At 38.2% G+C, this 24,721-nt stretch overlaps 1 protein-coding gene across 12 annotated transcripts in view; it reads left to right on the top strand.

Moving 5' to 3' along the window:
• Nucleotides 1–24,721, top strand: part of ANKRD28 (ankyrin repeat domain 28) — a 148,880-nt gene that overhangs the window by 107,025 nt on the left and 17,134 nt on the right. For 11 of the 12 annotated variants that reach the window (XR_009448557.1, XM_059664003.1, XM_059664001.1 and 8 more), the window contains 11 exons: nt 1,746–1,958; nt 3,418–3,496; nt 4,335–4,449; nt 5,375–5,457; nt 7,646–7,709; nt 9,347–9,415; nt 11,557–11,697; nt 15,645–15,756; nt 18,136–18,162; nt 19,450–19,524; nt 23,236–23,437. Coding sequence is in view for 11 of the 12 variants with exons in the window: in XM_059664003.1 (XP_059519986.1) it covers nt 1,746–1,958; nt 3,418–3,496; nt 4,335–4,449; nt 5,375–5,457; nt 7,646–7,709; nt 9,347–9,415; nt 11,557–11,697; nt 15,645–15,756; nt 18,136–18,162; nt 19,450–19,524; nt 23,236–23,437 (1,180 nt within the window). In the remaining variant the exon portion in view is untranslated. Of the gene's footprint in view, nt 1–1,745; nt 1,959–3,417; nt 3,497–4,334; nt 4,454–5,374; nt 5,458–7,645; nt 7,710–9,346; nt 9,416–11,556; nt 11,698–15,644; nt 15,757–18,135; nt 18,163–19,449; nt 19,525–23,235; nt 23,438–24,721 lie in introns of those variants that run through there. The other variant, XM_059664011.1, reaches the window with a different exon arrangement.

Raw genomic sequence — 24,721 nt, 5'->3', positions numbered from 1 at the left:
AGGTAGGTAGTAGCCTCTGGTTGGGCAAAGAATACATGGTGACTACAGAGCTCAGTAGACTTAATTTAAGGACTGTGGGAAGCACTTTGCCTAAAGCAAGCAAGTAATTACTGAAGTGTGGGGATCTTGAAAAGTCTCAGAAATCTAAACACATTTTTAGGCATCTCAACTCAACAGTTCTATAGCTCTATTTTCAACAGTAACATAATGCTTTAAAAGGCTCCTGATCTAGATAAAATGAGACAGCCTTGTTTCTGATCTCTGTTCCAAGTTCCTTTCTGATGCAATTTTTAAAGCTTATTTTATTGAGAGTAAAATTACATTTGTACACACTTTAATCTCAAAGTTCTGGAGACTCTGAGGGAGAATCTATTCCATGTCTATTATCTTTTGTTGATTAAATCTAGGTACTTTGACTAAAGTCACATGCTACATTTTTACTTCCCCCAGTTTCTGTTACCAGGTATCTGAGAAAAGAAAATGGTATGTAAAGTTGTGATAAGTGGGGGCCAACTATAAAACGTTTGAGGGCACAGTTTCCATACAAGACTACCTTTACTTCTGACCAACTACAAGTTTGGGCATTTCCCAAAACTACCTTCAGGTTTCCTAATTCACTAGAATCACTCAAAAAGCTCACTAAAAGCTATTATACTCACAGTTATGGCTTATTATACAGCAGAGATGCAAATGAAAATATCTGAAGGAAGAGACACATAGGACAGAGTTCAGGAGTATTCTTAATGCAAAGCTTCCATTGGCCTCTCCCATGGAGTTAGGACTCCTTACTCTCAAACACTGTCATTAGTGTATGACAATATGCGCATGGTATTGCCAACAAGAAAGATTCACCTGAGCTTCCTTTTTAGTGTTTTTATTGGATTTCCATTACATGGGGATGATTGATTTTATAAGGTGCCCACATTGTTGATTTCATTCTCTAAATCCAATGATACCAAAGGGCCCTAAGACTCATCAGCTATAGCTAATCCTACTTTAAGATCCAGTGTAGCCTGCTCCCTCCCTAAGCAAGGACACTCCTATTACGTATGCTGTGTATTACCTCCCAGAAGACAAGGTCAAAGACCAGACATTTCTTTGGCAAAGGTCAGATTCTTTACTACACAAAAGTTATGTAGACTTTTTCCCATTTTATTTATTAGGAAAGAGAATAACTTGAGTTGCGTGAATTATTTCTCAATATTGAGCATATTTTGAGCACATTTATTTTGGTAAAATGTCAATATGTAAGACTGGAAAATGTCTAGAGCCCAAGTTGTAAAAATATATTAAATAGAAAAAAATGCCATTCGTTTAAAAGATTTTCTGATACCTACTACATTACTACCTTTTGTCACTGTAAGTGAAAAGGCTAAGCATGTGCACATTATTCAATAATATCTCAGAATTTTCTGTTTGTGTTCATTTTTTCATGATTCTTAGAGTTAATTCTCTAAATGTCCTTTACCTGGAAGTCTTTTATATCTCACTAAAATATCTCTCTTGGAATCATTCAGTTTTGTCATGCAGTAAACATTGTACATGTGAATTACATTCCCTGTACAAAATGCTGTTTTTAATGTTCATTATTTTAAAAGAAGTTGAGAATTATAAGCCTATCTGTATATTTATCCCTGTTTCTCACTTTAATAATTTGCTTGCAAGCAAAATGTTGTTAAAATAACTCACAACAAGGATAATTAGAAACACTACTTTAACATTGACATTTTGTTTTCTCCCAATAGATGAATGAACCAAATGCCTATGGAAATACACCTCTTCATGTAGCCTGCTATAATGGACAAGATGTTGTAGTGAATGAACTTATAGATAGTGGTGCTAATGTAAATCAGAAGAATGAGAAAGGATTTACTCCTTTGCACTTTGCTGCTGCCTCAACACATGGAGCTCTGTGCTTAGAGCTCCTGGTGGGCAATGGGGCTGACGTCAATATGAAGGTAGGAATACAATTGGAATCCACACTAGTATTTAGGAGTTCACTATTTCAAACAATATCAGTAACAAATATCATTCCTCAACAAAAAGTAACAAATTACTGATACAAGAACATAGATGAATCTTTAAAATATGTTGAGTGAACCCTTACAAAAGAATATATATATACACTATTTCCATTTCTGTCAAATCTAGAACAGTTGAAATCCCATTTTACATGGTGTTCCAGATTCTATAGTTTAAAAAACAGCCCAGCTGATGTGACTCAGTGGTTGAATGTCGAACACCAGGAGGTCACGGTTCAATTCCTGGTCAGGGCACATGCCTGGGTTGTGGGCTCTAGTAGGGGGCATGCAGGAGGCAGCTGATCAGTGGTTCTCTGTCATCACTGATATTTCCATCTCCCTCTCCTTTCCTCTCTGAAATCTCAGTGGTATGTGTATGGGTGTTCACTGTAATACTCTTTCAACTTTTCTATTTTGAAATTTTTCACAATGTTGCCAATTGGATGGCTTGTTTGCTTGAAAATATGAATATAAAATTAAAGAAGCAAATACCTAAATAGGTATTTATGAAATAAATCTAATACTCCATTATTATAATGAATGACATGATGGTATTGTTGAAGGTATTATATAGATCCTTTTGACATGAGAGTTTCTTAAGGAGATCTGCATTATACAGTTTTAGTGTAACTTGGCACTTACCACATTTCAGTTTTGAATATATACACAGGAGGTATGTTGAATATTGTGAAGGATTAGAATTATAAAACAATTCCTTTCCTTTTTTGGTGGTCATGTATATGTTTTGATTTGTTAAATAATTTTGGGGAAGAAAAGACTTTACCTAACTCAAGCATTGTTTTCATGTTTAGAACTCCTTTTAATTTCAGAACTTTAACATTAAATACACACATGCACATCTAGTTTGATTTATTATTTTAAGTAATTTGAGAAAATAGCTAACAAAAATAATATATCAGTTTTTAAGTGAATTATGGGCTGAGGTTAATTACAACATTCACCTTTCCTTGGTTGAGGAGGGATTCAATATTTCTTAAAATGAAGGAAGTAGAGCAGTGTGAAATTTTAGAAATGTGGGAAGCACATCCTGGCTGTGTCCCACTCCCGATTATATGGCTTGGTTAATATCCTGTGCTTCAGTTTCCCCACCTATGAGATAGGAATGATAGTAAGATCACACTGTACCTACCATGCAGAGCTTTTTATAAACTGTAGGCATTGATTTTTTTAAAAATTTGTGCTTTATAATGCACATGCTAAGAAATTAGTTCATAATTTTCAACAACTGTTTTTACCTCCATAGCTTCAGCTAAACTTAACACTTGAGTGATAGTTATACAAAATAAAAATACAAGAGAACATTAAAAATGAAACTAAGGATTACATATTATGGATAGGACAATTATTTTAAATTTTTTTTGTTTGATTATTTCAGAGCAAAGATGGGAAAACCCCACTGCACATGACTGCCCTCCACGGTAGATTCTCCAGATCACAAACCATTATCCAGAGTGGTAAAAAGTATTTCTGTTTGTTTTTTTTTCTTAAATGTAGTAAAAACATCCACAAAATGAATGGTATTGAGGACTTGTCTATTTTTTAAATATTTGATGTCAGATCTCATGAAAACCGAATAAAGAAAATAAAATGTCATGTATATGCTTTTTACATAATTTCTTAAATTTATTTTTAGTTGTTTCCCCTGGATTATAAATCTAATTTCTCTAGCAGTAATGTTGGCTTTTTAAAAATATTGGTAAAGAGAAAATTCTGCCTCTCCACTGCATTGTATATTATATATAAACAAAACTCTGTTGCAAATATCCTTTTTCCCCTCTTTAATATTTTGAACTATTTTTAGAATTTTCATTTACTTTTTGAACTTGTATTCTTTTGCATTTGAATTAATACTAGGCAAGCTAAACTTTTAAGTAAAAAGAACTTTTAGACGCAGTGCTCTAAAGCAATGTTTTTCAAGACATGTTTCTCAAGATAACAGCTGTTAGTGGTTTTGCAGAGGAAAAATAGGAACAGGCTCATGATCAGATACTTTGTGAAGCATTGCATGCAGTATTCTTGATGATGTGAGAGTGTGCACATTAACATTCTGAAAAGTCTTGTTCTAAAGAAATGTGTTTAATTTTGCTTTAAAACAATGGTCTCCAAACTTATTGGATCCCAGAACCCTTAAGTATAAAATCTGTAACTCCAGTGCCTAGACCAATGTACTATGAATGAAGTCTAGTTAAATCCATCAGTGTGCTTGAATAGAACTTTATCTTGCTTTTCATGTAATAGATTTGTCTTGATCTATATATAATCTAGTGTCTGATAGCATGTCCTTTATTGCAGGAGCTGTAATTGACTGTGAGGATAAAAATGGAAACACCCCTTTGCACATAGCAGCAAGATATGGCCATGAGCTGCTAATCAACACTCTTATTACAAGTGGTGCTGACACTGCAAAGTAAGTACTTACCAAGGCGTCGATAGCTGTGACAGAGAAACACAGAAGGAAGTGAACTGCATTTTCCTAGTTATTTCAATTAGAAATGTGGGTTTTAGCCTCCAGCAATTACGTATTGTACTAATTGCTAGAGGGTTTTTTTCCTCCTTTTTGTATTTACAATGTGGTAGAATAGAATGTTTGATAATACAATTTCATTTGGTAAGCCAGCATAGAGTACTTTTAAATATTTTTTTAACTCCAGTTCTTTCTAGATTATGCAGTTTCGATTAGAGCTTTTAATTTGTGTGGTCTATTAATTTTTAATACTGGAGGTCCGGTGCATGAAATTTGTGCACAGGGTCAGGGGGATCCCTCAGCCCCCCGGCTGGCAGCCTGTTCAACCTGGGATCCCTCTCGCTGGCTCCTAGACGCTCGCCTGCCTGCCTGATGGCCCCTAACTGCCCCTGCCAGACTGATCGCCCCTAACTGTCTCTGCCTCGGCCCCCGCCACCGTGGCTTTGTCTGGAAGGACGTCTGGAAGATGCCCGGTCTAATTATCATATTTGCTTTTATTAGTATAGATATTTTTGGTTGCAATAATTTTGAGAGGAGGATGTTCCTGGCATATAGTGTAGTGTATGTAGCACACAGGGGCACTGCTGAACATCCTACATGCACAGGATGGCCCCCATACACACACAAACACACATACATACATACACACACAACAAAGTTTATAATGACAGTAGTGCTGTGTTTAAAAAAAACCTTACTCTTTGAGGAAAATTGCTGGATAATAAGTTATGCCCACCTTTAACCTATTGCCAAATTGCTCTCCAAGGTGTTAAGATTTTGACCGACCTGTCTTTTCACTTTAAGTAATTTATTTAAGTGATTGTCTTTTTCTTGCATTGTAATGAAAATACTGTCCGGTTTATTTCAGGCGTGGCATACATGGAATGTTCCCCCTCCATTTGGCAGCCTTGAGTGGTTTTTCAGATTGCTGCAGGAAACTCCTTTCTTCTGGTGAGTGGGGCTTTTGCAAACTGATTAATTTGTCTCCTACCCCCATTTTAATACAATTTCTTTGTTCTTCGATAATTACATACAGATATCTCCAAATGTGAATCATGTATTAACCCCTCTTAGAAAATGTTGGGTCCTTTAATTTTTTTTTAAATATATATTTTATTGATTTTTTATAGAGAGTTAGAAACATCGATGGGAGAGAAACATCGATCAGCTGCCTCCTGCACACCTCCTACTGGGGATGTGCCCGCAACCAAGGTACATGCCCTTGGCCGGAATCAAACCTGGGACCATTCAGTCCACAGGCTGACGCTCTATCCACTGAGCCAAACCAGTTAGGGTGGGTACTTTAATTTTAAGGTTCAATTTTCTCTTCTTCTCTGGAAAGGTTTTATTTTTCCAGTGATTTTCTTCTCTGTGTTAGTTAGGAATGGGATGTGGAGTATTTCTAAAGCAGCTTCTGTTGATTGAAGGGTAACCATCTTCTGGGATTGTCCTGTTATGTCTAAAAGCAAAATATCTTTATTTGCATGCTTCCTTTTAAGACCTAATTTCCATCATACAGTATCCTCTAGGTTTGTGAAGTTATTTGTGTCATCTAATTACTATTTTAAAATGCCACAATCATAGTCAGTTTGAAACAAAACAGAATAGCTTTTTATAAATATTACTACAAAACTGTGGTCCTTATTAAATTCATAGAATTACTAAATATATAAAATTTAATTGATTATATTTCTCAGAGGTTAAGAAAGTTGAACAGATTTTATATATTAATACTCATGATTGCTGAAAGGATTATGGGAAAGTTTCCATGAAAATTAGCATATTTGGAGACAGACACTTCTGAGTTTTTCTTAAATGATAATTCTTAAGTGAGTTAATTCTGTTTTGAGTTTTTAAATGTGTGTGTGTGTGTGTGTGTGTGTGTGTGTGCACGTGCGCGCGCGCGCGCACGCGTGGCCCTGTGGTTGAGCATCAACACAGGAACCAAGAGGTCGCAGGTTTGATTTCCATTCAGGGCACATGCCTGGGTTGTGGGCTCGATCCCCAATAAGGGGTGTGCAGGAGGTAGCTGATCAATGATGTTCCTCTCTCATCACTTCCTATCTTTATGTCCCTCTAAATATCAATAAAAATATATATATTTTTTAATATATTTTATGGATTTTTCACAAAGTGGAAAGGAGAGGGATAGAGAGTTAGAAACATCGATGAGAGAGAAACATCGATCAGCTGCCTCCTGCACACCCCCCACTGGGGATGTGCCCACAACCAAGGTACATGCCCTTGACTGGAATCGAACCTGGGACCTTTCAGTCCGCAGGCCGACGCTCTATCCACTGAGCCAAACCGGTTAGGGCTATATTTTTAAAAATAAAAATAAATTGTGTGAGTGTCCCCACAAGTATTCACATACCCATTTTTTCTGTGAAAGAGAATTCTAAAACCTCTGTGTTAGTAAAAATTTATAGGTAGCAAAGCACCTGTAACTTTTTTTAAAAAATGAAACATATTAAGATATAATTCACATATGGTACACTTTATTCACTTAAAGTTTGCAGTATTTTTTTGTATATTCTCAGAGGTGTATAACCCTTACTACAGTCAGTTTTAGGATATTTTTATTTTCCTCCTAAAAGAAAGCCCCATTAGCACTCAATCCCCATTTTCTCCCTAAGCAACTACTAATCTACTTTCTGTCTATAAATTTGCCTATTCTGGGCAGTTCATAGAAATAGAATCACCCAAGATGTGCTCTTTTGTGACGGATTTCTTTCACTTAGCAAATTGATCTCAAGGGTCATCCATGTTTTAGCATTATCAATACTTTATTTTCCTTTATTGCTGAATAATATTCCATTGTATTCTATGGTTTTTATTTGTATTTGTTTTGGTGTTTTTTTTTCAATTACAATCAACATATAATATAGTATATTAGTTTCAGGTGTCTATAGTTTTTAAATAAGTACTCAAGCACTTACCCTAAAACCCTGTTTTTTAGTAGTAATTTTTTTGTAATATTGTACATCATTAATCTATTTTCCATAATTTTGTAACTATAATTCATAGTTTTGTTTGAGATTGGGGGTGTGTGGCTCTTGACATTTCTTGACAAAATACTGTAATATAAGTAATGTATCTATAACATTATATAACATGTAAAATGTCTTTTTTCTTGTAGGATTTGACATAGATACCCCAGACGATAATGGTAGGACCTGTCTCCATGCGGCTGCAGCTGGAGGGTATGTTAATAAAACAGTTACTTTTTTAAGAAAAAGGTCGTCGGTCATGGCAGTTTTTCTCTTTGATTCTCTTTATTAGTTCTGGACTACCACAAAATAGAAAACATAACAAGAATGGTTTGGGAGAAGAAAGTCCTGAGTAGTAGAAATTGCTTTTCTTAAATCTTTATCCACCTAAGTCATAAATTGTGAGTATGAGAGAGAGAACAGACTTACAAAAGGAAGTTAATTGCTTTTTATAAGAATGATTTCTGGGTAAATGAAAAATACATTTCTTCCAATAAGAGCATCAAAACATTGGGAGTATTTTAAGTAATACTACTATTCTTTGAGAAGGTGTTAAGGAATTTTTAATTATAATTTCGGGGCGGGGGAAATGTTAATAGCTTGTTTATGTTTTGCTTCTACTCAGGAAGAATATATATGAAATGGAAAATTTGAAATTGAAAGATTTTGGACTAAGTTTTGAGTATTAATTATTACTACTAGGGGAAATTAGACAGTTGGTTTGAATGAACAACAAACTTCAACTAAAACTCTTGTCCCGCCTGACCGGTATGGCTCAATGGTTGAGTGTCAATCTGTGAACCAGGAGGTCACAATTCGATTTCCAGTCAGGGCACATTCCCTGGGTTGTGGGCTCAATTCCCAGAACGGGGGCATGCAGGAGGCAGCCAATCAATGATTCTCTTTCATCATTGATGTTTCTACCTCTTTTCTCTCTCTGAAATCAATAACATTTTAGGGGGGATAAAAACCCTTGGTCCCTGAAGCATGATGCTAATCTAAAGCTTTTGATAATCTAAACCCTAAAATTGTGAGAAGCCGTTTAATTCTTGATGACTTTTTCAGGACGACATTTGCAAGAGTTTTATTTCCAGTAATAATAATTCCTTAGCAATTACTGATGATTTCGAAGTGTGTTGAACCAAGACTACCAGTAGGCCAGTCTCAGTTGTAGAGATGGATGGTTAACATGTGACTGGGTCCTCTTGTTCTTCCAATGTCACCAAAGAGCCTTCCAGTTAAAACCTAGCATCCATGTTACTTGCCTATAGAGAGAGGGACAACAGACAACATGAATGTCTGATTGTTTGGCAGTTGCAATTTTCATAGAAATATTAAGTTGATGTTCAGGTTTATAAAAATTAAATTTTAGAAATACCCATGCATGTAACATATTCTCCTATAATTTTAACTAAGGATGCATCTAAGTAAGCAAGGAATAGCTAATTTTGGACATTATCTATGTTTTCAGGTTTGATTATTTTAACCTATTTTAATTCAATTTAGAATTAAAAACCACTTAAATTTAAACTGTTCAATTCTAAGCATGTTGCTTGAAGTTTATTTAAAGGCTCTTAAAAACTCTTTAGACACTTACAAATGTGAACTTCCTTTTAAATAGTGACAATAGGATTCATTCGTTATTTCCTATCAATGAGCAATACGTATGTATATAACTTTTTAAATTTCAGATAAGATGAATTTTAATGTTTTTATTCTTCATAAAATATAAATCGTGCTATATTATTCACTTTACTCTCATTTGAAAACATGTTTTTTATGCATATTTAAACCTACCAATTTCATTATTAAATTACTAACAATTAAGTATTCTATTTTTTCCTGGATAGAAATTTGGAGTGCCTAAACCTTCTGCTGAATACTGGTGCAGACTTCAACAAAAAGGACAAATTTGGGAGGTAAGGTGTGATACAGTTTTTCTGTAGAGCCTAATTAATGTTATTTACTCAGTGACTTGCTTGACCTTCTAACTGGCTTCTGAGAATTAACTGAACATTTTAGCATTGTGATCATGATTCATTGCAAGGTTTAAGTAAGTTGATAACTTGTAAATATTCATTCCTACCCAGGATCTTCTTCCACCCAAGCCCCTGCCACAGCCCCACGCTGCCTTCTGGCAACTTTATAACTTTACGTTATAAGCACTTCTCTACCTCTTGGTATCATTTCTCCTCCCATAATTATAGCCATGGAAATGTAAAACCCTGTGGTCTCTTCCAGAAACAAGCTAGAGCTCAGTATTCTCCTTTCCCCCAAGGCATTCCTTTTTTGTCAGAGCGTGCAATGCCCATGTTGGTTACAGAGCACTAGAGAGAGGGAGGAAATGGCAAATATATATGTAATTTTCCTTTCTCCTCTCCTGTAACTCCCCACATACACAAATACCCATACCAGCATATCCACAAACACTCCCTGAGCAGGACCTACAGGAAAGCACCTTTGAAATGACTGAGTCCTTTGCAGTCACTCAACCAATCCTCATTCTCAGGGTTCAAACCCAGGCCTCATTGTTGCTAGCATTTGTGGTGGCAATACTTAAAACCACCGTTATCTACTATATAATAACCTTCCTATTGACTGAGGTGGTAGAAGAAAGATAAAGGTGTCTTTCCACCTCCCTGCCAGAGTGTTGGAACCATATAAGTAAGAATCAAAGGCAGTTTGAATTGGTTTGAAAGATAGAGGTGGCAATAGGAGCAAAATTGTGTGTGTGAAGAATTTGAGAATTGTATCAAAGTGTATATGACAAAAAAGGGTAGGTGTGTAAGAAGGAAATGTGGTTAAGCCGGTGCAGAAATAAATAGAATTAACTATGATAGGAAATTAGAAATGCATGTAAGAAAAGAAAAAACTATCTGATCTTATAATTACTTTGAGGGACAGATGGCTCTCATAAGTCTGCTAATGGAAGGAACTAATCACCTGCAAAATCAAAAATCATTTTGGCTTTGGAATGCAAAATTTTTATAGTGAATTTGGTTTTATAATTACACTTTAGTCCATCCTATATTAGTTAATTCATAACATTTGAAGCATTCTCTATTACAAATAGAGCTTCAGAAGCAGGTTCTGAGAATAGAAGTTTGAAAGTAATTCAGGGTTAATTGCATTTTTAAAGTACTATTACTATGCTATATCATTATTCAGTAAATAATGTTTTACTGTTTTTTCCCTTGGTAAATGTTTTTAAAAATATATAGCATGAAGATTGGACTAAATTTTATCTTCACTTTTCTGTTTTCTCCTCCTCCCTTTTCTTCTTTTTTAATGAAAAGTCATGGAATCATAGCTTTGCAAACCAAAGACATGGACTCCTAAATGTAGTAACATTCTGTTTCATTTCAGTAACTGGAAAGAAATAGGCTATGAATATTCAGTCTTTAGAAATTAGAACAGTGCTCTAACTCTTCTGAATAGTGAACAATCTTCAAAACTATGTAATTTTTGCTTCTAAAATCTGATATTACTTTGTAGCTCTACCATATAGTGGATATAACTGAGCACTCTTTTTAATGCTCCTATATTTTCTCTTTTATTCTTCTACTGAGACATGAACAGAAGCTGCTACCTCTTACTATGAAGCATTGTTTTCATCAATTTATATAATGTTTTATTGAATTATATAATAAGAATGGGAATACACAGTTTAGTAGCAAATAGAACTGACTCTCAATAATAAATAACTTTAATAGTTATTTTTAGTATAGGGAAAGTTTTGTTAAAATAAAGGTTGCCAAATTTCTGAACAGAATACTGAGGGTGTCTGTAATTCACTCAAAAGACTGGAATTGTAACTTCCAGAGACCATGAAATCATTTAACTGTGTTTTTAATTTCATATTCTTAGAGGTTTTCTGCTGCCTAACTTTTCTCCTCCTCAGCTTTCTGTCCAGCCCTCCAAAAGACTTAGTTTATGTCAGAAATCAATCTCAGGCTCTCTTGTATTGTAACTGAGTGGAGTAAGAAGCGTCCACTGTATTCTTGTTTACTCCTCTATACCCCTGACTTTTATTTTCCTTATATTAACTTGGGCTCAAAAGATCTCCACTGCACTATGCTGCTGCCAACTGCAATTACCAGTGCCTGTTTGCTCTTGTGGGATCAGGAGCCAGTGTGAACGACCTTGATGAAAGAGGATGCACACCCCTGCACTATGCAGCTACATCAGACACAGATGGCAAGTAAGTATCATGTGGTGAGAATGAAGGGTCGTTGCTCCCGTAGAATCATGTCTGCCATAATGCATGGCTATTTTTATTGCAAATTTATATTTCCTTTTTGAACTTGTTGGTGTTGATTATCTTTCCTTAAGTCTCTAGAGTGGGAAATAAATTGGTTTCATAATTATTCCTTAATTATATAACTATATAATTACCTATTTCAATATAATAATAACCTTCCTATTGACTGAGATGATAGAAGAAAGATAAAGGTCTCTTTCCTTCCCCCTGCCAAAAACACATTTTTTTTTTAAATATATTTTATTGATTTTCCACAGAGAGGAAGGGAGAGAGACAGAGAGCCAGAAACATCGATGAGAGAGAAACATCGATCAGCCGCCTCCCGCACATCTCCCACTGGGGATACGCCCGCAACCAAGGCACATGCCCCCAACCGGAATCAAACCCGGGACCCCCCATCCCACAGGCCGACGCTCTATCCACTGAGCCAAACCGGCCTCGGCCAAAAACACATCTTAATATCACCTCCATGTTTTTTTTTATCTGACTTTTCAAAGGCTACTAGTAGCCTTGAGTATATCATAGGGGAAGGGGAAGAGAAGAGATACATGGGCAATGCTACCAGAAGATTGGGCTGTGAGACTGGAATATCACTATCCTTCAAATCTTAAAGTGTTAGAAGTTCTTAGGTGGTAGGGGAAGAATAGGAGAAATAGTTTCTAATACACTCTGATTTAAATTATGTGCTTAATTGGGATGAGAATACTTAATTTGTCTAATATATTAAATGAAGGTAAATTATAACAGTAATTATAGTTTATTACTTAGCTATTTAGCCATAAATAATTCCTCCTGATTTTGCATACGTAATTTATTTTAGGGGAAGGATTGAGATTGTAGAAGTCTTCATTTTTTAATTTTTTGAGTTTTATAAAATGAGCATATCTTAACTTTAAATCAGGAAAAGTAAATTAAAAGATACTCTCTCCCTTCCACCTTATTTGCAAATTAAAAGTGAGTTCCAGATTTTCAAGGTCAAGTAATTTTGTGGTTCAGTATTTTAGAAACACCCAGGTTAAAGTATCACTAACTCATTCACCCTTGTGCTAAAGCATTTAGTAGAATGGCAAGAACACTAGATGAAGAGAAGACCTGAGGTTAGTCCTTGCTTCCCCACATTCTAGCCAAAAATATTTGGAACAAGTCATTATTTTGGGTGTCAGAACTTTTTCCCTTTGTTACAAAGAATGTTTGTCTCACAAAGTAGTTATGAAATTACTTAGGATCTAAAAGCCATGCTAGTAGGAGGAATTCTACCACTATAAATCAACTCTTAGTCTTTGTTTTGTTACAGACCAATCATCCGAGTAGTGTTACTGTAAAAAATTACAGAAATAATGTGTTTTGATAGAAACTACTGCATGTATAACAGTTTAATTGTTTCAAACCATTTAATTCTGAAAACTTGGAACTAGTCACTGAAAATAGTGCTTTGAGACATGCCCCCCCCCCACTTTAGAAAGTAAACATGAACTTACCTGCTTGTTTTGCTTTCCTTAAATAAATCTTTTTTTTTTAGTACTCATGTATCAGCAAGTTATCTTAAAATAGTTCTTTCCTCTGATAGACTGTCTTGTATTCAGGTCTCAGTAAGGAGAACTATTCCCGTTTTATCACTCATATCTAGAGAACTTGAGTAAAGATAAGGTATGCCCTAGGTGAAGTGTTTGTGCCTGTGAGGCAATGAGACTGCTCTCCAGTCCTGCCCATCTTTTCTCCATCTTTGCAGTGAGTGTTGACTTTGGAGCTGGGCACCTAGGAAGACTGTGCAGTTTGCACACTGCCTGGAACACTTCCTAAAGTGCCCTTACAGCCAGTTTATGAACACCAAGAATCACCAGGCCTGTCAATTAAGAAGTCAGATTGGGGTTTTTAATCATAGTGATACCCAGTTCACAGTGTTTGTCAATAATTTTAGCTGTACATAAATACTAAAATTTCACCTAAAAGAATGAACATTTACTTAAGGATAATTGTGATAGCTATAGATTCTGTAAATAATTTCTAAGATTTTAAGGATTTTAAGCAATTCAACATTAAACAAATAAGGATTGTCAATGAAAAGAATGCTCCGGGCCCTAGCCGGTTTGGCTCAGCGGATAGAGCGTTGGCCTGCAGACTCAAGGGTCCCAGGTTCAATTCCGGTCAAGGGCACGTACCTTGGTTGCGGGCACGTACCTTGGTTGCGGGCACATCCCCAGTGGGGAGTGTGCAGGAGGCAGCTGATCGATGTTTCTCTCTCATCGATGTTTCTAACTCTATCCCTCTCCCTTTCTCTCTGTAAAAAATCAATAAAATATAATAAATAAAAAAAGAATTCTCTGTGTGTGTGTGTGTGTATTTGTGTGTAAATTGGTTTCATAATTACTCCTTAATAGTAGTGATATATATATATATGATGCATATATATGATAGTTACAGAAAATCAATTACATTGCTTAAGGATTCTGTCTTATTTGTTTTCATATAACCTCAGTGTGCTTTTGTAAACTTGAATTTTTAAGAAGTATTTGCTTACACATTTTTCCTATATTTAGTCATATTGCAATATTAGACAAATTATCACTGAGTAATTATGGACTTGTAATGTGAGCATGAACAGAATTTAGGTTATTTTGTTGGATTCCCACCCCCATTTATCAAATGAATAGACAGAGGGCCATCCTATATAATAAAGCAGTAATATGCAAATTGACTGTCATGCCCTTGCACAAGATGACTGCCCCCATGTGGACCAAGATCGCCACCACAAGATGGCCGGCGGGGGAGGACAGTTGTGGGCGATCAGGCCAGCAGGGGAGGGCAGTTAGGGGCAACCAGGACTGCAGAGGAGGACAGTTGGGGGAAATCAGGCCGGCAGGGAGGGCAGTTAGGCGTTACTCAGGCTGGTAGGGGAGTGGTTAGGGGCAATCAGCCAGGCAGGCGAGCAATTGGGAGCCAGCAGTCCCGGATTGTGAGAGGGATGTCCGACTGCTGGTTTAGGCCCAACTCCACAGGGATCGGGCCTAAACTGGTAGTCAGACATCCCCTGAGGGGTCCCAGATTGGAGAGGGTGCAGGCTGAGCTAAGGGACACCACCACATATACACACACATACACACCCTCCCTACCCTCCCCCCCCCCCAGTGCATGAATTTCGTGCACCAGGCCTCTAGTTTCATTATAAAGATGAAGTGATTTACCCAAGATCATTGGTATCAAATCAGCTCTAGAGACAAATCTTTTAATTTCTAATTTAGTACTCTTTTTTTTTTTTTGCTAAGGTAACAATAAAATTACTAAAATTATAACAGTGTGGATCATATAGTGCCTTTTAAAATTATTTTTCTCACATTTTAATAGCGCAGAAATGAAGTATTTCTCCCATGCAAAGGTTTTTCTTGTCACTTGCATACCAGTTTTACACTGTTTACACCCTCTCAGTCTTCTGATTCAAGATCATTGAATTCTGACTTCCGTTTTGTGAGATGTCCTTGCATCCTTTATTGAGTGTCCTAATGAGATATTGTGCTCACTCTGTGTTCCAGATAGGTGAGCAGTAATATTTGCCAACATAGGATGCTCACCACCACTTAAGACTTCAATCACATCAGATGTTGTGTGAGGGGAGCAGGTAGTCCCATAGGTTGTGACTGTAAAAGACAGCCCTTAGGTGCACTGTGCTTGCTGACAGACTTGGGAGGTATTTGCTTTGAATGAAGAAGATTCTCTTATGAACAGTTAGTTTGTATTTTTATGAAACTTACAGTCAATGTCATTTAAGTGACTAGGTGTATTTATGATTTTACATTGCTCAGATGTAAGAAAAATGTCTTTATTTTTGTCTGTTTTTATCACTAGTTAAAATGCAGGATTCAGAATTTTGAATATGTTGTTTCTGCAAATAGGTGCCTAGAATACTTGCTAAGAAATGATGCAAATCCAGGGATCCGGGATAAGCAAGGATACAATGCAGTTCATTATTCAGCTGCTTATGGTCACCGTCTATGTCTTCAGCTGGTAAGATTCCTAAATTCTTGTGGAACAACTAATATGAGTTTATATTCTAATAATTTAATGAAGATGATGATAAATGGATCAATAAACAAATTCTGTTGCTTTTAAACATTTTTAGAATCCATATACCTGTCAAATTCATATTTGTCTCAGTCAGCTATCTGTCATTCTCTTTTCCCTTTCAAAAAGAAAGGACAAAATTAGGTCTCTGGACAGGGCTACTTATGTCTTTCCCTTACATTACCTCATATCTATGTAGCATTTACTTCCTCTGCTCCTTTATTTTTTTAAAAAATATTTTTATTGATTTCAGAGAGAAAAGGAGAGGGAGAGAGAGATAGAAACATCGATGATGACAGAGAATCATCGATCGGCTGCCTCCTGCACACCCCCGCTAGGGAGCGAGCCTGCAACCCAGGCATGTGCCCTTGACCAGAATCGAACTCACAACTGTTCAGTCCGCAGGCCAACACGCTATCCACTGAGCCATGCCCGTTAGGGCTCCTCTGCCCCTTTAAATAAATGTTTTCCAAAGGTTTCTAACGAAATATAACCATGTCTTAAGTGAGAAATAAATGTCCCCATTGGAGGAAGTTCCCCCATATTTAGGGAATTCTGAAAGGCCATTCTTTTAGCAGAAGTAGATGAGGGAGGCTACTTCTGCAAAGTAACTTTGTGTTTCAACTATGGTATCCACCGTTCACCCCACTTGGTTGAACAAGTTAAAAGATTCTCAGGTGTATAACAGATGCTTCAAGTTAAAGGTTCTTTATTTAAACTTACCTTATAAATTGTATTAAACATTGTTTCCCTTCAAGTGAAAGTAAAATTCAAGGAGAGTGAGTATAAAAGATAGAAAAAAGGAGATTGACATATTTGATATAGCATTTAGAACCAGAGATTACTATGGTATCTTGAGTCTAAAACAGGGGTGGGCAAACTTTTTGACTCGAGGGCCACAATGGGTTCTAAAACTGGACCAGAGGGCCAGAACAAAAGCATGGATGGAGTGTTTGTGTGAACTAATACAAATTCAAAGTAAACATCATTACATAAAAGGGTACAGTCTTTTTTTTTTTTTAGTTTTATTCATTTCAAACGGGCCAGATCTGGCCCGCGGGCCGTAGTTTGCCCACGGCTGGTCTAAAATCTTAAATCCATGTGTCTAGGTTTGTGGTCTATTAGTTTATACATTTGCTTATTTAAAAGACTTAATTTTGGAGGAAAGGGAAGCACAGGCTCAGAATGGAATTTTAAAAAGTCCTATGTAAATATAGACCTACTAGAGGCCCGGTGCACAAAAATTTGTGCACTCGGGGGTGTCCCTCAGCCCAGCCTGTGCCCTCTCGCAGTCTGGGACCCCTTGGGGGATGTCCACCTGCTGGCTTAGGCCCGCTCCCCGGGGTGGGGGTGGGGGGCGGAGGGACCAGGCCTAAGCTGGCAGTCAGACATCCCTCTGGCAGCCCAGGAGCCCTCGGGGGATGTCCACTTGCCAGCGGGACCAGTCCTAAGCTGCAGTCGGACATCCTTAGCTCTGCTGAGGAGGCGGGAGAGGCTTGTGGCTGAGCAGAGGTCCCCCTGTGGGAGCTCACTGACCACCAGGGGGCAGCTCCTGCATTGAGCATCTGCCCTCTAGTGGTCAGTGTGTGTCATAGTGACCAGTCTTTCCCAGTCCTTCTGGTGTTATGGTCAATTTGCATATTACCCTTTTATTATATAGGATAGAGGCTTGGTGCATGGGTGGGGGGCGGCTGGTTTGCCCTGAAGGGTGTCCCAGATCAGGGTGGGGGTCCCGCTGGGGTGCCTGGCCAGCCTGGGTGAGGGGCTGAGGACCGTTTTCAGGCTGGCCACACCCCTTTCAGGGTGGGAGTCCTGCTGGGGTGCCTGGCCAGTCTGGGTGAGGGGATGAAGGCTGTTTGCAGGCTGGCCAAGCCCCCCAGAGGGGACCCTCACCCCATGAGGGTGTGGCCATCCTGGGTGAGGGGCTGATGGCTGTTTGCAGGCTGGCCACAGCCCCCAGCCACCCAAGCTCCCAGTGGACGCTGGCTGGAAGCAGGTATCTGGGATTTATCTTCTATAATTGAAACTTTGTTGCCTTTAGCGGAGGCCACAGCCGGCCAGGGCAGGCGGGAAGCTTGGCTTCCTCCATCACCAGGGCAACCAAGCCTCCTGCTTGCTCCAGCTCTGTGGCGGCTGGCTGCCATCTTGTTTGGGTTAATTTGCATATAGTCACTCTGATTGGCTGGTGGGCATGGCTTGGGGCGTAATGAAGGTATGGTCAATTTAAATGTTTCTCTTTTATTAGATTAGATAGTTAACATTTATTATTTTTATATGTAAGAATACTTCCTAAACTATTTTTTATTTAAAATTTTATTTCAGATTGCAAGTGAAACTCCTTTAGATGTTGTAAGTATTATTTCATTTACCCCCTACTATTCAGACTATTACAATTATTTATTTGCTCTCACCAGAACTATAGCCCATTTTACACATTCCTGGGAACAAAGATAGTGACAGAAATCATGTATGCGGTAGGAGGGAGGAAGGGTAGGGGGAGGTTCTTACTTGGTGGTAATTAAATAGCATTTTCCTTAAGCTCTTAGTTTGTAGTCTCCCTCAAAACTCTTAGCTTGTTTCAGGATGATCTGTTCTATAAGCTTGCTAACTTTAGTTTTTATTACATAACTAGAGGCCCAGTGCATGAATTTGTGCACGGGGTGGGGGGTACGGGAGGGACCGCAGGAGATTGGCTGGCCGGCCAGGAGAGGGACTGTGGGAGGTTGGCCACTGGCTCTCAGCCCCCTTGGGAAATGGGCCGCATCCGCCACCACCCACCCCCGGTTCCCTGTCCCAGCCCAGGCCCGAGGGCCCTGGCAGAGTCGGGAGAGGAGGCAAAGGTCACTGGACCAGGCACAGAAGGAACGGACACCAGACACCAATGCCGCTGTCACGCCCCACCATCACGCAGTTCCCCGCCCCCCTCCCCCTTCTTCCCTCGCTGCCATGCTGCCACCATGAGGATGGAAGAGAGAGAAACCCTTCTGTCGAGGGCTGACTTTCAGTAGATCGCAGTGAGGGAATTGCTCTGCTACGTATGAAACCCCGACTTAGAAGCAGATCTCTATGAATGGTTTAGCACCAGGAGCCGATGGGGGCCAGCCGGCCAGTGGGAGGGGCTGCAGGAGGTTGGCTGTGGGAGTGCACTCACCACCAGGGGCAGCTCTTGCATTTAGTGTCTGCCCCCTGGTGGTCAGTGCATGTCATAGCAACTGGTCGACCAGTCATTCCGGTTGTTTGGCCATAAAGGTCGCTTAGGCTTTTATATAAATAGACTAGAAGCCCAGCACACGAAATTCATGCATGGGTAGGGTCCCTTGGCCTGGCTGGTGATCAGAGCCAATCGGGGCCTTCGGGCTGCCGGCCGGGGCCTTCCTTCATTCCACACCGCCCCCTGGTAGTCAGCGCATGTCATAGCAAGCGATCAGTCTCCCAGTAGAATTCCCGTGGGGACACTTTGCACATTAGGCTTTGAGAGAGAGGGTGGGGGGAGGGGGTCTGAGATTTTTACATTTATATTTATGTATAAGTTATACTCTGAAATGGATTTTAACTTGGGGGGAAGGGAGCAGGGATAACTGCTATAGTATATCTAAAAGTGTCATTTCTGACATTTAAAATGCTTTTCTTTCTCAGTTAATGGAAACCTCCGGAACAGACATGCTGAGTGATTCAGACAATAGAGCAACAATAAGCCCTTTACACTTGGCTGTGAGTAGTATTGCCTGCACAGCCAACTTGATGGCTGGTTTACTGAAAGTGCCTCATGTCTGTGCTGACTCAAATTAGTACCCAGAACTTTTGATCCATGTAATGATGGTCATGAAATTAAAACTTTAAGAACTTCATTATTTAGAGAATTCTTGAATGTACTTTTATGTTTTATTTTGTTTTGTTTTGAATGTTCTTTGGGTTTCCCCCAAGGCCTAACTAAGGGAGAGAACATACTTGTAATGTGAATTTAAAACCACACTGTCGTAGTAGAATGGCTCCTAACTTGCTGAACACGCGGTATAAGAGCTATAATTTCTGTGGTGTTTCTGTAACTTTTGCTTACATTGTGAACTTGGGATGCTGACTGGATATGTGTTCACTGGTCCTTTGATTGCTCGTGCTATAGGATTTAGCCATGTGCTGTCTCTTTTAGTTTGGGATGCCTCTGAAGTTTCCCTCACTAAGAGGAGAAAGGGGAGAGTGTGACAGTTTTTTAAGTCAAATATGGGAATGAATTACCTTAGGAAATTTCAAGCAGAGCCCAATCTAGTTCTTTCTGTGCTGAAGGAAGAATTTGTTTTTGAAACAAACGTGTTACAGTTGAGGGAAGAGTGGGAACTTGAGAATCGGGAGACTTGGGTCTGTCACCAGGTATATTTGTGAGACCTCTGATTTTAAGTATAGTAAAATGGTTACAGTGGTACTACTTAAGCTAATATGGATCACTCCAGGTTCAGTGATCCATTTAATTTGTTCTTCTCACATAGACTGTTATATTCATCCTGATCTCCTTGCATATGTCTTAGCACTGACATGTGCACGTTGACTTTTCTGCGGTATCTTTCTCCCCACTTCCTTGCCATGTTCTAAATAACTAAGAAGGCATGCTGAAGCTGTCTGCTTCCTTGCCCTTTGGGTCTTTGGAAATATTATCTGCTCTTCAGACTTACATAGTAAATAAGTCATCCAGAGGACAAAGCCAGCGTGGAGAAAATAGCTGTTTTACAGTTGGTGGCAAGAAATGAAGTCTGAGTAGATGACTAGGCAATTCTTCTTGCATCATCGTCATCATTCTTAAAATGATAGCACTGTCATTTCTTGAGCACATATTAGGTGCCAGACTAAGCACTTTGCCACATCTTGAATAGTTATCTCAAAAACTATAGTTTTTTGTTGTTTTTTTACTAGTTTTTTATTTTATGGCTAGTGTGAATGGTGCTGCTATGAGCATGTGTGCTAAGTAGTGTTTTAAGCTGGAATGAGAACAATTTTGTAATTTAGTAATTAGACTTAATGAAATGTGGTTATGCCACCACTTCTGCATTTCTATCTACAGTGGGGCCTTGACTTACGAGTTTAATTAGTTCCGAGACCGAGCTCATTAAGGAGCTCGTTAACTCAAATTACTGTCAACTCAAAGCAAAAAATCGGCTGAGAGACAGCTGGTATCTCAAAAAACTCGTTAGTCGGGACACTCGTAAGTCAAGGCCCCACTGTATTTCTGGGAGGTTTCAGAAATTACTTGAAGTGGGTTTTTTTTCCTTCCAAACTCTTCTAATCTAGGACAGTTTGACAGTTAAAACACAGTGGCTTGAGGCTTAATGAAATTGGTCTTGGTTCCTGTCTTCACACATACTAGTAAACATACAAGTCTCCAGCCTATACAAGGACATCATGAAGGAAAAAACCCCTGTGGCAAATCGTCATGGCTCCTAGTCATCCTTATTATCTCTCTTCTTTTTGTCTTCTGCATAAACCATGTTTCTCAAAGTCCATTCATTTAGTAGCATAATTTCACTGATCTGGTGAGGAACAAGGTTGGATGTGGTCCTAAGACAGTAAAAGTTCAGTGATTTCCAGTCACTTGAACCTTTGAGATAGTCAGAAACATCAAAGAGATCAGTAAGGCCTAGAGCAGGGGTGGGCAACCCCTGGCACGCGTGCCAAACATGGCACGCCAGTAACTTTTGCTGGCACACGAAACCCTCTCTTATAATCTTCCATTTGCAATTTTTTTCTTAATATCGACTTTTTTATTTTTCAGATAAGTTCAGTGTAGGTGCATCTTAGATAAATACATAATTTTACATAACAAGTTATCTTAAAGACCATAGACATGGATTGATGAGAGAGGGGAAGAGCAATTTGTATGCCTCTGCCTTCCTAGATCCAACCAGTGTTTTGGTTTCATCCACATACGCTTGTGAATCTTTGTTCTCAGTGATGAATTTTGTTAAGTCTCATAATAGGAGTAGCCTGACGGATGAAAGTAGTAGCTCGTGCATATCTCTGAAGGTCACGAAATATAAACCTGATGTAAAATCTCTGTCATCAGTGATGCAGCAGCAAAAGTCCCACTGATAATATCAAACGGAGTCATAAAGTTTTCTATTGGACTATCAGTGTACATGTATACATTAAAAAATAAATGTATTTTTCATCATCAAATACTGTGTTTTTGTCACTCGAATGAATGTTATTGTTTCTTCAAGGTTCTTCACATACTTACACCTTAAGAGATATCAAGTAGGCGTAACATGTTCTGAAAAAATTAGGGTTGGCACGCAGAAGAATGTTGAGTCAGAGATTTTGCTGGTTTTGGCACGCACTCACAAAAAGGTTGCCCACCCCTGGCCTAGAGCACCTTTACTCTTGCTGGTACTTCCTGACATTTTCCACAATAAATGGCTTTATAGCCCTTTGATGCAGTGTGGGGCCTTCTCTTAGGTGTGTATCTTTTTTCAGATTAGGAGCAAGTGAGATTTAGCTCAAGTATGGTAGAATTTTGTGTTTTTCCATTCCCAGTGAAAAATTCAAAAGTGATAATTTACCCACCTGCTAATCTGTAGGTGTGAATGGCATCAAAAAATAACTTCTGAAAGTCCCTTAACTACAAAGTGGCCGTGTCAGTGAACTAGAGAGAACATTCCTTTGGTGCTAGAACTATGTCTTGTTACTGCTTTATGTCCTGCTCAGCATCTAGTCCAATGAGAATAATAAATGTTCATTTGACATGTTGGTTTTTTAAATGAATTATCTGGAAAGCCCTTTTATCAGACTGTATAAAAAAGCAGAGCTTCAGTCTGACAAATTTTTAAATCCTGTTACTCTATTGTACTGCTAGACAATGCCTCGCACATGGCAGTCATTCAAGCAGGGCTCAGTCTAAGTATTTTTGTGCTAAAAGAAACACTTATTTTTGAGATAGGGCATATTATTCAGTAGAGGGAGGAGTCATTTTAATTTGAGAAATCAGAAAACTCAAGTACTAGCTTAACTTAGTTGCAGGCTGTCTCTGTAATTTAAGTATAGTGAAGTTTTATCAGGGAGTTAAAAGAAGACTGAACTGTGACTGAAAAATCAGACATTGGAATCCGAATAGACTTAGAATGAAAGTTTTAATTGAATCCATGTCACATATCCATTCAATGTCTGCCATTAACCAGACATTGTAGACTCATGAAAACATCACATGTCATTTGAATTTTTATTATTTGCAGAATACTCATTTCTTAACACTATAGCCTATTTGGTTGTTTAAAAAGTTATAGTTAACTTTCTGAATTCTAAATACTGAAACTTTGGATTATCTCAAATATAGTAATAATGTGAAGAAAATTTGCTTGCTTCTTTGTTTTCTAAAGTTTCTGGAAAGTCGGTCTAAATATGTATGTATATATGTATGTATGTATTTATTTTTATTCCTAGGCCTATCATGGTCACCATCAAGCACTGGAAGTGTTGGTACAGTCTTTGTTAGATCTTGATGTGCGGAATAGTAGTGGAAGAACACCCTTAGATCTTGCAGCATTTAAGGGCCATGTTGAATGTGTGGATGTACTCATTAATCAGGGAGCCTCAATCCTAGTAAAAGATTACATTTTGAAGAGGACACCTATACATGCAGCAGGTATGTCAAATATTATGCATGGTTTTACTTACCACTTTCCATCTAAAATTCTTTTCTTTTTCAATTTGACTTTTCTGCTTTGTCTTTCTGTCCCTTTCTCCCGCTAGTACTTCCTACTTTTACCATATTCTAAATGGTAAAATCATTGTCTGCCTTAGCAATTGGATTTATGTAAGCCTAACCTCTGAAGTACTTTATCAGCAAAACAATGCAATACAGTTTTTACTTTTTAATGGAAGTTATTTTAGATTGATATGTGCTTTTGTTTAACAATTGATAAACATTTTGACTTACTCTACCAGGGCACTGCATTAAATATCTATGTAGACAGTTATTAAGCACTTACTTTATGCAAAACTACTCCATGATGCGATTTTGTAATGTTGTGGTTGTGTGGAAGTGCAAAAGCATGTAACCGTGTCATTGTGATGACTTGTTATGTCTGTGTATCAACTAGCAGATGCAGATTCACAACTCTACAGGGATTACTACAAGGCAGTATTGATTTTATTTTATTTTTTAAATTCTTCATTAATTTTTAGAGGGCGGGGGGGAAGAAACATTGATGTGAGAGCAGAACATCGATTCGTTGCCTCCTTCACACTTTCTACTGGGGATAAAGCCTACAACCTGGGCATGTGCCCTAACTGGGAATCGAACCAGCAACATTTTGGTGCATGGCACAATGCCCAACCAAATGAGCCACACCAGCCAGAGCAAGGCATTTTAAATAACCAAGACTGGTACACTTAAAGAAATCCTAGCCAAGTATTTTTCTCATCCCTGATAGGCCATCTCTATATGATTAAAGTCATTTCACTTAGTTTTTATAGAGTGATCCTTAAGGACGTATTTGAATATTGAAATTTTGCTTCTAGTCTTTTGAGAAACTTGCATTTTAGAAGACCATAGATAAAACTACCTGTTGCTCCAGAGCAGCCTTTCAGAAGCTATCAGATATTCAAGCAGGGCTCAAAGGCAGAAGTTTTAATAATGGATTAAAACTCAATAAATGTATGAATATAAACAGCTAAGAGGTCAAAATGTTATCATTTTCTATTATTCCAAAAAAGAGGGAGACTGTATATCATTCTGCAACTTGAAAAATTATCAGTACATCTCATTTGCAGTTAATTTAAATCTTTCATGGAGTGTTTGCACTCTTAATAAGTAAAGATTGAACCAAGACATTAGCCTGTCCCTCACAATGTCCTGTACTCTGAGTCCCAGCCACTGAAAGAGCTACAGCTATAGGTTACTGTTAATGCCTTTTTTCAGTAAATG

This window comes from Myotis daubentonii, chromosome 14 (assembly GCF_963259705.1).
Source record: "Myotis daubentonii chromosome 14, mMyoDau2.1, whole genome shotgun sequence".
Taxonomy (NCBI): Eukaryota; Metazoa; Chordata; class Mammalia; order Chiroptera; family Vespertilionidae; genus Myotis; species Myotis daubentonii.
Note: the sequence above shows the minus strand (reverse complement) of the source record. Positions and strands in the feature narration are given on the sequence as shown.